Genomic DNA, 11029 nt, shown 5'->3' with positions numbered 1-11029 from the left:
CTTTTTTACAACAGAGCAGCCTTGTTTTTTACAGAGTAGGTGGCTGCTATGGCGTTTAGTGTGGTTGCTAGGGTATTAATAGGTGGCTGCCAGGATGTTCAAGGTAATTTATAAGATGTGAATTGATTGAAAATGAGCTGACATCAGCTAACATTTACACCCTAACTTGTATTTTCCACCCACAAACATCTAGTACTAATAGTCATGCCTGTTTAATGATGCAGCTCCTCATTGTCACACCTGTCAGCTGATTTGACTAACAGCCCTGTGTTTATGTGATTCATGAAACCCTCCAGTGCGACCATCAACATGACCTCTGTATTTGATTGTGTGTGAGTAAAATAGCCATGTGACTGAAAGAGGCACATAATTTATTGACTGATTATGTCTGACTTTTGTAACACATAATCATGTGACACAGAAACACAAAAACAACCATTATGTGCAGAAAATAATATTAGAATTAACAGGAACTGAAAAGAAACCAAAAAGAGCAAGATGAAGTCTCACATTAACACAGAGCCTATTCCAAACCATAACATCCATATATGCTTCACATAGCTTAACTTAAACTTAATCTTTATTGAATGTCACACGATGAGTTTCAAGAATCAAGGTCTTGTTGAGGCCTGGAGGTATTAATGTTGAAGTGGTCATCAGATCATGAACTGTGAACCAGAGAGGTAATGAGAGTCTTTCCAGATGTTGGTCTCTCCAGAGTTGGAGGTTCTCCTCTTACACTGGCAGCAGCGCCTGTACTGTGCTAGCTTATCTACCAGGAGCTGACCAGCAGACCTGACCACAGGGAGACAGAATAATGGATGGAAGAATGAGTGAATGAACATGAAACATGTCGTTCCACATGATCTTCAAAGGATAAAATTTTGAAATTGAATTAAAGCACTCTTGGAAAATTAAGTCTTTGAACACCAAAAATCAGGAGAACATTTACTCAAAATCAAAATAATGTGTTCAGTGTGTTATAGCCTTTGAAAGTCTTTAATCAAGTCACTTAATCAGAAATTAGGAACATTAAAGGTTCTATATGTAGAATTGTGAAGCAATTTACATGTATTAATCATTTTTTGTTGCCAATGAGTGAATGAGTAGTAATATAATGTATAATATAATGTATGGGGCGCTGACTGACTGGGACTGAGAGATGCTTTGCTGAAACATGGTGCAAAACACAAGAGATCTTGTAATTATGAGAAGTGTAAGCGTGGAAAAAGACATCACCTGCAATAGTGTCATGCCGTGAGCATGCCATAAGCATGCGAGTGCAAGCACCAGGGTGTTCACTGCAGTTCATTTAACGGCCACAGATGTCACTAATGAGGAGGAATTTCTGATTCCTACATATAGAACCTTTAAGTATAAGTCAGTTGTTTGAAGGATGCAGCAACTTTTAGACTAAGTGCCAAACTTTTAAGAGAGTGTGTGAATGATAAAATAACTTGTCACCAAGTTGTGAATATGTGTGATGATCCTACATCACACACCTTAGGAAGCGCCTCTCCTCTTCCTCTCGTTGGTGTTTGAGTGTCGCACTCAAACTCCATTCGCTCTCCAGTGACTTACTGATGTTCCGCTTCATCTCAAAGCGATTAATGCGGTCCAATATTAACCTGGACATAAAACATACCAGAGAGAAACAAACACTACTAAACAATACTATTGTTTCCACAGAGAAAAACAAACATGTTTTGGACTAAGGCTTTTCTTTCCACTTCCTCATAGTTTGTTATTTCTTTCATTTCCTCTTCCCTGGCCCCCAACTTCTTCACTTACTCCATTTGGTTGTGTTTGAGCATTTCCCTCTCTTTCTCCAGCTGGACTTGGCGGTTGTGCAGTTCTTCTTTCTTCCTCTGAGTAGCAACACTGAAATTTACCTGAAAGAGCTGCTGGTTCACAGAAAAACATCACATCCACTTCAATATGTTATGCAATAATTTAAATGCAAGAAATACAGTGAGTGCTAAAAGTAAAGTAGTTGAAAATTTGTTCCAACTCAACCACCTGCAACATCAAACTGCTTCTGACATGTTAATGCATCAATAATAGTAATCCAATAATATAATATGTATATATATATAAATATATATATATATATATATATATATATATATATACAGTATATAACAAGGGATGATTCTACATCATTGAATAATTCAGTACTTTAAGTACATTTTGCTGATAATACATCTGTACTTTTACTTAAGCTAAATTTTTAATGCATACTTTTTTTGCAGACTTTTATTTGTACCAGAGTCTCTTCTATCACTGCAAAACTATCACTGCAGAGACTTACAATCTAATGAAACAAATATGACTGGTTATTTCAACTGAGTTTCAGGGCCAGCTGATGGCAGCAATAAGAAACAGAGATGACCTTTTGTGCCCTTTCTCGGCTCTCAGCGTTGGCGGCTGGTGTTTCACAGCGGCTGAACCCGGACTTGTCAGGCTGGAACTCTGGAAGGTCTGTGACCTTCTTATCCTCCACCTGTAAAGGACAGAAGTTTAAATGTCATGATGGCAACATCAGCCATCTATCAAACAGACAGACATTTCAGTTTTAAGGTCACCATAGACCTGGGCATAATAGGCCCAGTGGGCCAGATGCAGGCCAGTGACGGTGTCTTTTCTGGCCCACGAGGCCAAAGCCAAACAAAAGTTCTGAAAGCTCAAAAAATACTGAGGAAGTTTTGTTAGAGGTCCTACCCTGAAATAAATTATATGATTTTGTGTTTTGAAGTAGAGGCATACACAAAGTCTGTGCATGCACCCAAACAAGGATGGATGAAGGCCTTCTGCACTTAACAAAATAAGAAAGAAAAAGAAAAAAAGAGAAAAGTTGATGCTGAATGCAGGATACTTAACAAGGTATGGACTTCTTAAAGCAGAAGTTTAACTTAATATTTTCTGTGGCAGAGCTCATAAGCCATACAGGATATTCAGTGGGCTTGAGATTAAAGTGAAAACTGTCTTCAAGTGGCTTGTCAGCGCAGCCAGTGGTACTCGTACCATTGACTGCTAGGATAGGTGTTAGCCTTATTCTGCTGCCCTCCTTTGACCTATGATCTTCCTCTACCAGAACAACACAACACACAGAGGTTGGGATTCTGCTGAAATCAGCAGCATCAGAGAGGGATGTGATTATCCCTGGCACTGGCACTGCAATTGTTAGAAAGATGTAGAAACTCAAAAACATCTATAACCTGACAAATGTTCCTTTTGAAACAATACATTTTTCGTGAGAAGTACAATAAATCTGAAATTAATCATATCCACATGATCACTGGTGATGATTGCTTTTCTTGCCTGAGTGTCCAGAGCCTTCTTGTAATGTTTCGTTTTCTCCTGTTTCTGCTGGAGCTGCTGAGCCTTCTGCAAAGCTATCCTAAAACACACAAACACACACACACACACAAACACACACACACACACACACACACACACACACACACACACACACACGAAACAGATGACACATTAGCTATTAAAACTTATTGACTATTTGAAATGCCTGAGCAGTAAAGCTGCTACAGACTCACTCTTGGACCAGCTGGACCTGGTCTAGATGCTCCATGAGGAGACAGTTCTGCTGGTCTTGAGCCTTGTGTTGCCGCTGACTCTCTATCTGACTCTGAAGCTCGTTCATGTAACGATTCTGTTTCATCCTCCTGGCAGGAGTGAGAGGCCGAGCCGGGAAGATGAATGACGTCTAAACACAAGCAGCAGGAAGAGAAACTGAATCTAACGAGCCGCTGCTACACTAAAGAGATGCCAAGTGCTGTTAAATTTGATTTAACATCTTTAATGTTTAGGTTCTACTCACAGGGTACAGAGGACAGTAAGTCTTCTCTTTCTTCTCTGACATTTGCAGATTGAATGCAGCGACCTTCTTTGCGTGCTCACGGTGCTCATGCAGCTTTGCCTGCCAGATGAACACACACAAACAAACCCCTTTCATAATGATATTGACCAGAGAAAGAAAGGACATTGAAAGCGTGACATGTTATCGTCACTAGGGTAATAAATGAATTTCAGAATTTCAGAGGGCAGTATCTTTGGCTCCTCAATAATCAATCCTTAGGGACATCGTGATCTGTTTCAGGGGCCCTTTTAATGAACCATGAAATAATATTGGGAATATAAGCCAACAAGGCACTTAAAGCTGTTTTACTTTGAATTATAATATCCCACATGTCCCACATTTGTTTCCCAATGCTGGAAAGAGGATAACACTGTTTTCTGAGCTCACTGTAACCACCCTTCACTCCTCCACTGTTTTTATTGCTCCTTTTACTTTGACATAAAAGTTTGTAATGGGTTTGAGTTGCATCTTATGTTTCTAGCTGTAAGGAACTGATACTTTCTACATCCCCAGTGTGGGTGTTCTGCTGTTTTCTGATCCCATTTTTGGAGGGCAACTAGAAGCCACTAAAAAATTTCCCAGACCACTCAAAAACCACCTTCAGTGACACACAGCAGACAGCATGTTTATATACATTTATTAAGTATATAAACAGTGACAAAATGAAATCCAAAAGCGTATGTTTATTTATTGGGGCATGTTCTCCTGTAGCGCCACCATGAGGTTGACATTTGTGGTTTTGAGTGAAATGTCTCAACAGCTATCGTTGTGATTGCCATGAATTTTGGTACTATCATGACCCCTCAGGATGAAGTGTAATGTAACCCTTTAACTTTTCATCTAGTGCCATTATTCAACCAAAATTTGTCCAATGCTATTACCAAATAAGTAAAACTAATGACATTCCTCAGCTGTACTGTTTTGTGTTAATTACCAAAGTCGATTATTTTATCAACTGACTGATTATTTGTTTGATCTATGAAACATCGGAAAAGAGTGATAAATGTCCTCCACAATATCCTAGAGCACAAGGTGGAGTCATTAAATGTCTTGTTTTGTTCAATAAACAGTCCAAAACATGGTCGTACATTTTCAATTTACTATCATGTAAGACCAAGAAAAGCAGCAAGTTTTCACAATAAAGAACCTGGAACCATCAAATGTTTGTGCATTGTTGCTTAAAAAATTACCTAAATGATTAATCAATTATCAAAGTAGATACTGATTAATTTTCTTGCAGTTGACTAATTTAGTAATCGACTAATTGTTGCAGCTCTGCAAATGTTTCACATGCTGCATGCTTTCATACTAAACTAAGTTGGTGACCATGGTTATAATTACATCTGCATGCTAACATTTTCACTTTTAGCATTTGCATACATGCATATATGCACATAAGCATACCCCCCCCCCCCCCCCCCCCCACCTCCTACCTCCTACCCCCACCACACACACACACACACACACCTGTTCTTTCTCCATGAACTGCTTGTCTCTCTGTAGTTCTTTAAACAGTAAGAGTCTCTCCTGAGCTTTCTCCTCTGTCTGCTGCTGCTCCCTCAGGTACACTGGAACATTTCTTTGAGCCCGCTGCATACACAGGTAGCACAGCTCCTATAGTGTCAAGGACACGGAAATTGACATTACTGGTAAAATCTATACACTGTGATGAATCTTTAATGTAAAAATATTAATATTTTCCCCACAGGCTTTTGATTATAAAACCAATTGAATAGAATGCTTTTTTATTTTGTTTTGGTTTATATCATATACAGTTTTGGTAACATCCCCACAGCTCCCTGAAAGAGATCAGATTCTTTCTCCATCCCTCGATTTTCTAAATCACTTACCCTGTGTAGGATGAGAGGCGATGTACACACATGGCAATTTCATACTCAAAGAATAATACCAACAAAACCTAGTTCCCTATAAATAACATCTAATTTCAATCTAACTTCCCAATCCCAATCTTGAACGTTCACCCTGATTTTTAAAAAACCACCACCATTTCCACACCAACACGCTCACCTGTCCAGCACGGGCATGACCAGAGCAGCCAACATTCACATGTGGTTCCTCAAGTTTGGGAGTGACCTCTGGTGGGGAGATGGTGGTGGGCCTGGGAAGGGAAACAGATTATTTGCTACTGTAAGCTGTATATAAATGATGACTCTATAGTATGTGTGAGGGTGGGTTGGTTTTATTTTAAGTGGTTTATTTAACCAATTTGTTTTCCTTGTGCATGAGGAATTTGAACTGTATAGCTATCCTTTCTCTGTTGGATCTCAGTCCCTTACACCCTAATAAAGTAATCCTGTTTTTTGTTGGGTTGGATTTTTAAATGTCTAATTCCTAGTTGGTAAAATTCCTAGCTGGGGTTGCCCCAAGGACAAAAAAAATACCGCAAAAGTGCCCTCTAAGGTGCCCCCACAGTATAATGAAAGGCCCTCTAAAGATGCCCATACAAAGGAGAAAACATACAAATGTTCTGTAATGACTGTCTCGTTATCGGTAAATCAGGATGAAATGCCGTATAGAGGGCCTCTATATGTGACAATCTGGAATGAAGTGTCCTCATGGTGCCCTTTCAGTGGAAGAAAATGTGATAGTGCCCTGTAAAGAACCCCCAAAAACGAGAAAATATGATGTGCCCTTTAAATGAAGAGGATATAATACAGTGCCTAATCAAGGACTTGATTTATGATGCTGTTGTAATGAGGCTAGAGGTTCTGTATGGATGCCCTTCTAGTGGAAAAAAAAATCACTAGAAGGGCAATGACAATGAAGTGTAGAATGGGGTACCCTTCTGATGAAAAAAGGTGCAAGTCAAATTCCAGTCATGGAATAGTCTGACACAGAACTATTCCTTGGAAAATTACAAATCATGGTTCCATGGTATGTGTGGGGGCGGATGGGTGTGGATGTTATGTTATGCTATTTGTCAGTCCAATGAGTGAAACTGAAGTCAAAATGAAACTATACAATAAGGTAAAATAATAGTGACTGGCTGTATCCCATGCTTGTGTCACACACTGAGGATATGGGTTCACAGAGGGTGTAAAGATGGCATCTGAGGATATTATAACAGACTCAGGGGACCAAATTTGTTAAAACTACAGGGAAGATCTTCTGTCATCTAAACACTCTATTTCCCATGTTGGATTCAATAACTTGTTTCATGAGGAAATTTTTAGGTTTACAATTAACCCTAATTACAGGTGTGTGTGTGTGTGTGTGTGTGTGTGTGTGTGTGTGTGTGTGTGTGTGTGTGTGTGTGTGTGTGTGGATGCTGACATTGCAGGGAACTGATGACAGAAGAGGAATCTGTCCCACAGGTAGTTGTGCATCATTGATGGAGCTGGAAGCTGCCTCGGGGAAGTAATAATATAGGACCACCAGTGAGCTCTCAGTTCTCACTGACTCATATACCTGCAACAACAGCTCTGTGCACTGCAAACTGACCCACTCCATAGAGTGTGTGTGCCTGTCTGTCTGTGTCTTTGTGTGTGTGGTACTTGTCTGTGGCCTCCATAGGGGGTTTTGGATTCAGTTCTTCAGACAGGTTGACAGCTTTCATCTTGGCAGGCTGCAGTGTCTGATGGGATTTAGATTCCCGCTGTTGGGGAACTTCTGTAGAGACACACAACACTCTGAGTGGGTTAACTCTTCCTAAACACATCTTTCTCTTCATAGGAAAGCTTCAAATCTATCATTTTTGATCCTATCACACTCCATTATATACCTATTCTTTATGAGTTTGGTCTAAGCCATCTCTAACAAATAGTTTATCTGATCTTTTAGCTAGGCCATAAAATATTTATGTCTAGTAAACAAAACTGAAAGTAAAAGCTTGAGTAATTTCATTTAATTTGAAAACAAGTGCTTCCCCTCTAACCTGTTTGTGCAACAAATCCTTCAAGCAAGTGCAACAACGCAGCTTAAAGGAAGAGTTCGACATTCTGGGAAATGGACTTATTCACTGTTGTGCTGAGAGTTACATTAGCAGGCTATGTGTGAGGCTCAACAGCTGGCATGACTCTGTCCAATGATAACAAAATCCTACCCGTACAAAAAACCCCTCCAGCCTTGTGGTCACTGTGAGGTTGCCAGGCAAGTGGAGAGTCCAGCAAGTCACTACTTCCAGTCAAAATAGTCTGACACATAATTCCCAGTAGAACCACAAGTCATCGTTTTTACACTTTGTGTTTCACATAGATTAAACAAATGAGATATAACTTGATAATTAGTAAGCTTAAAGGACCAGTGTGTAAGATTTAGAGCAGAGCCAGGCTAGCTGTTTCCCCCTCCTTCCAGTTTTTCTGCTAAGCTAAAGTTAAGTTTTCAGCATCAAAGAAACATATTTCTCAAAATGTCAAACTATCCCAGCTAAAGCACAGTGATTAACTAAAGTCTTTCTCACTCGCAACAAGTTCATGAATGAGACATATAAGGGATAATGAATGCCACACAGCAGTAACAAAATATAAATAGATTTGATTGGGAATTTCAAAGGGTTTGGATTTGATTCAAAATTCTTAATTATTCATTAAAATGCTTTTAAACCCCAACCTTAATTGTCAGCCTTATGCAAAAAGCTCTTTCACCTTGTGCATTCCTCTGGTCTGGAGCTGGTGACAGGCACCAGCCTTCTTTGTCACCAGCTTTATTATCTGGCTGAGGAGAGCAGACTGTTGGCAGGGCGATATGGTTGGCAGTTTGTGGCCTTTGCAGCCTGGACAGTCCACCAGACATTAAAGAGGCACTGCTCCCCGGTCTCTGGAGGGGCAATGATACGCATGAATAATTACACATACAGCATATACTGCAAAGACGCAAACACACAAACATTTACTGTTTGTTCATCTGTACTCACATTATTGAAGGCTAAATGTAGCCTACCACTTCCATCCATGGCATTAATAAAATCTCTGTTGAACTTCATCCGCACCTTTGAAATACATTAGATGAGATTAGATTTAATGGAAAAGCAGTATATATTATATCACATTCCACAATGTGAATCGCAGTATAAGAAATGTGCACAGATGAGCCACCTTGTTGTTCTTAAAGGACAAAACTCCAATTCCCTGGAGGGGGAGAGTGACGATTTGCTCAGAGGCCAAAGCTCTGACAAGGAGCAGGAGAGTTTCTCTAACGCAGCCCTCCACTACGTCTCGACTGAAAGGAGTCTCTTGTGACACAGCTGTGAAGTTCAGTTGCACTACCGGTAGGTGTGTTGCTGTCATGGACACATACACAGACACACATGCAACAAATGGTCTTCTTCTTATTGTTCTTTTGTTGAAGGTCAGGGTGTGACAGTGTCAAAAACAATCATGAAGCCAAAGTCTTTCTGATCCAACCTGCTATATCCTGCTGTATCACACACACAAAAATCACTTGGTTGAAAATTTTGGGTCAGTATAGTACCAACGCATTACAGTAATTGTTTAACTAATGTTTTGACCCAGTGTTAGTGTTTTTTTTATATATTACTGTTGGTTATTTACCCAAACTACAATATGTTTTTTGACCCAGTGTTAGACACAATAAGCTCAAGTTGTACTGTAAAACTGTCAAAAACACCTTGTTAGTTGTACAGAACAATGTGCATATGACATTCAAAACAGGTTTTTTCCCGCTGTAATCACTGTAATCCTGCTCATACTGGCCATTAAGAGACCCCATCTTAATGTGCTTTCAATGTAAGTGATTGTCTTCAAAAGTTGATCTGAAGACAATATTACGCTTCAGCAATACAAATTTGTGGATATCATATATTTAAAAAGTTAAAAACCTTATATATATTAGCTATATTATATTGCATACATCCATATCGTTTCATTTATTATGGCAATATTCATCCTCACCTGCAGCCACTGGTCTGGGCTGCTTTAACCCCAGAGATTGGGCAAGTTTCCCAGCCAGGAGGAAGATGGGCCGTTGGATCATTGTGAACTTGCTCCCTATGTCCAACTTCTGCTGAGAGAAGGTGAAGGTCCCCAGTCCTGCCAGGTGGACCCCCTATGGATCAATAAATCATTAGATAGATAGATAGATAGATAGATAGATAGATAGATAGATAGATAGATAGATAGATAGATAGATAGATACCTTCTGTAAAGTCATCTGACGTTCAATGTACACGGACACATTAGCCCAAATACTGCCGATATCTGGAAAAACAGTTTTGGTTTATGGAGACATGGAGACTCGTGTGCAATGAAGGCTGTATATAAACTACCTATGCACCAGCTGAATAAGCAGTCCACCACAATGACACAATGATTTTTTTTTAAAAAGTTGTATATATCCAACCGTTTTCCGAGAGCTGGCAGAGTGTAGGTAAAGTCCTTTTTCCTGCTTCTGACACCAGCTGAAATATATCGGTCATTTCTGGGAAACCAGCGGAAATTCCTGCCAGGATAAGGGTTTGTTTGTTGTTGGGGTTTTTTTTGAGTGGGATCCTTTCTACCCGCTGCTTGGCTGCACCAGATAAGAAAACACACACTGCTGCTCCTAGAGATGCACCCCCGCATGACGCGCACCCAGTCGAGCGCAAAGTTGCGTAATGCATCACCTACTGCGGACGACGAAACTACAACAATCAGTCTAGATTATTTGAAAGCCATAGATATAAGTCATGGTAATTTGCTTTCAAATTTACGAGCTATGGGGCACATAGGTATTCATATCATCTCATCATGTTGTTGTTGTTGTTGTTGTTGTTGTTGTTGACAGAAGTAAAGCATGGAAGAGAATTGCTCACTGAAACCAAAAACATCCAGCAAGTGCCACACCTTTCACACTATATTGAGGAAGCCCATATAGACTAGGTCATTGAACTCCGTTTCAGCTGAAGGGAATCTTCACAGGATGTTTTGGTTTCATCCCCAATCCTAGCCTTATTATAACCCGCAGCTACATTATCTTGTTATGGCGCAAAGAGTCTTCAGATTCTCCTCCAGGAGCTTCCTTCAACCGAAATTATATTTAGGATTATAATTAAACTCTGTGTCTGCCTGCGCGAGTGTCTGCTAGTCAAAAGGGCTTACCATGTGCTAGTATCAGTCATTATTTATAATCAATGCTGTTCCACTTAGCACTGGCACGCTTCATCTCTCTATCTCCGTCATCTTTATTTCTCTGTGT

The 11029-nt window shown here is 39.9% G+C and overlaps 1 protein-coding gene across 4 annotated transcripts; it reads right to left on the bottom strand.

Annotated features, from left to right (window-relative positions):
- Positions 1 to 354: 354 nt before the first annotated feature.
- On the bottom strand, positions 355 to 10999 carry LOC121913689 (coiled-coil domain-containing protein 81-like). 4 transcript variants are annotated; one of them, XM_042436714.1, is made up of 17 exons: positions 10933 to 10999; positions 9992 to 10053; positions 9748 to 9901; positions 8932 to 9116; positions 8751 to 8825; positions 8482 to 8653; positions 7393 to 7507; positions 7172 to 7246; positions 5906 to 5996; positions 5345 to 5491; positions 3839 to 3937; positions 3555 to 3724; positions 3322 to 3400; positions 2393 to 2503; positions 1792 to 1904; positions 1503 to 1628; positions 355 to 795 (listed from the first exon to the last, which is right to left on the bottom strand). In XM_042436714.1, exons 2-17 carry the CDS (start codon positions 10004 to 10006, stop codon positions 657 to 659), a joined length of 1866 nt encoding a protein of 621 aa, XP_042292648.1. In that variant the 5' UTR covers positions 10007 to 10053; positions 10933 to 10999; the 3' UTR covers positions 355 to 656. The 4 variants fall into 4 exon arrangements, with proteins under 4 accessions (XP_042292648.1, XP_042292409.1, XP_042292480.1 ...); XM_042436475.1 differs by lacking the exon at positions 10933 to 10999 and adding an exon at positions 10196 to 10454; XM_042436546.1 differs by lacking the exon at positions 10933 to 10999 and adding an exon at positions 10196 to 10454 and having other exon boundaries at positions 1792 to 1901.
- Positions 11000 to 11029: the final 30 nt, after the last annotated feature.

Source organism: Thunnus maccoyii, chromosome 1 (assembly GCF_910596095.1).
Source record: "Thunnus maccoyii chromosome 1, fThuMac1.1, whole genome shotgun sequence".
Lineage (NCBI taxonomy): Eukaryota > Metazoa > Chordata > Actinopteri > Scombriformes > Scombridae > Thunnus > Thunnus maccoyii.
This window is presented reverse-complemented; position numbering and strand designations above follow the sequence as displayed.

Coding starts and splice junctions, on each gene's coding strand:
- LOC121913689 (XM_042436475.1), bottom strand. CDS start 10,454: ATGCATTACGCAACTTTGCGCTCGACTGGGTGCGCGTCATGCGGGGGT. Junction 10,054..10,195: donor CTGCCAGCTCTCGGAAAACG/GTTGGATATATA, acceptor CTGTTTTTCCAG/ATATCGGCAGTATTTGGGCT. Junction 2,504..3,321: donor AGAAGGCTCTGGACACTCAG/GCAAGAAAAGCA, acceptor TGTCCTTTACAG/GTGGAGGATAAGAAGGTCAC.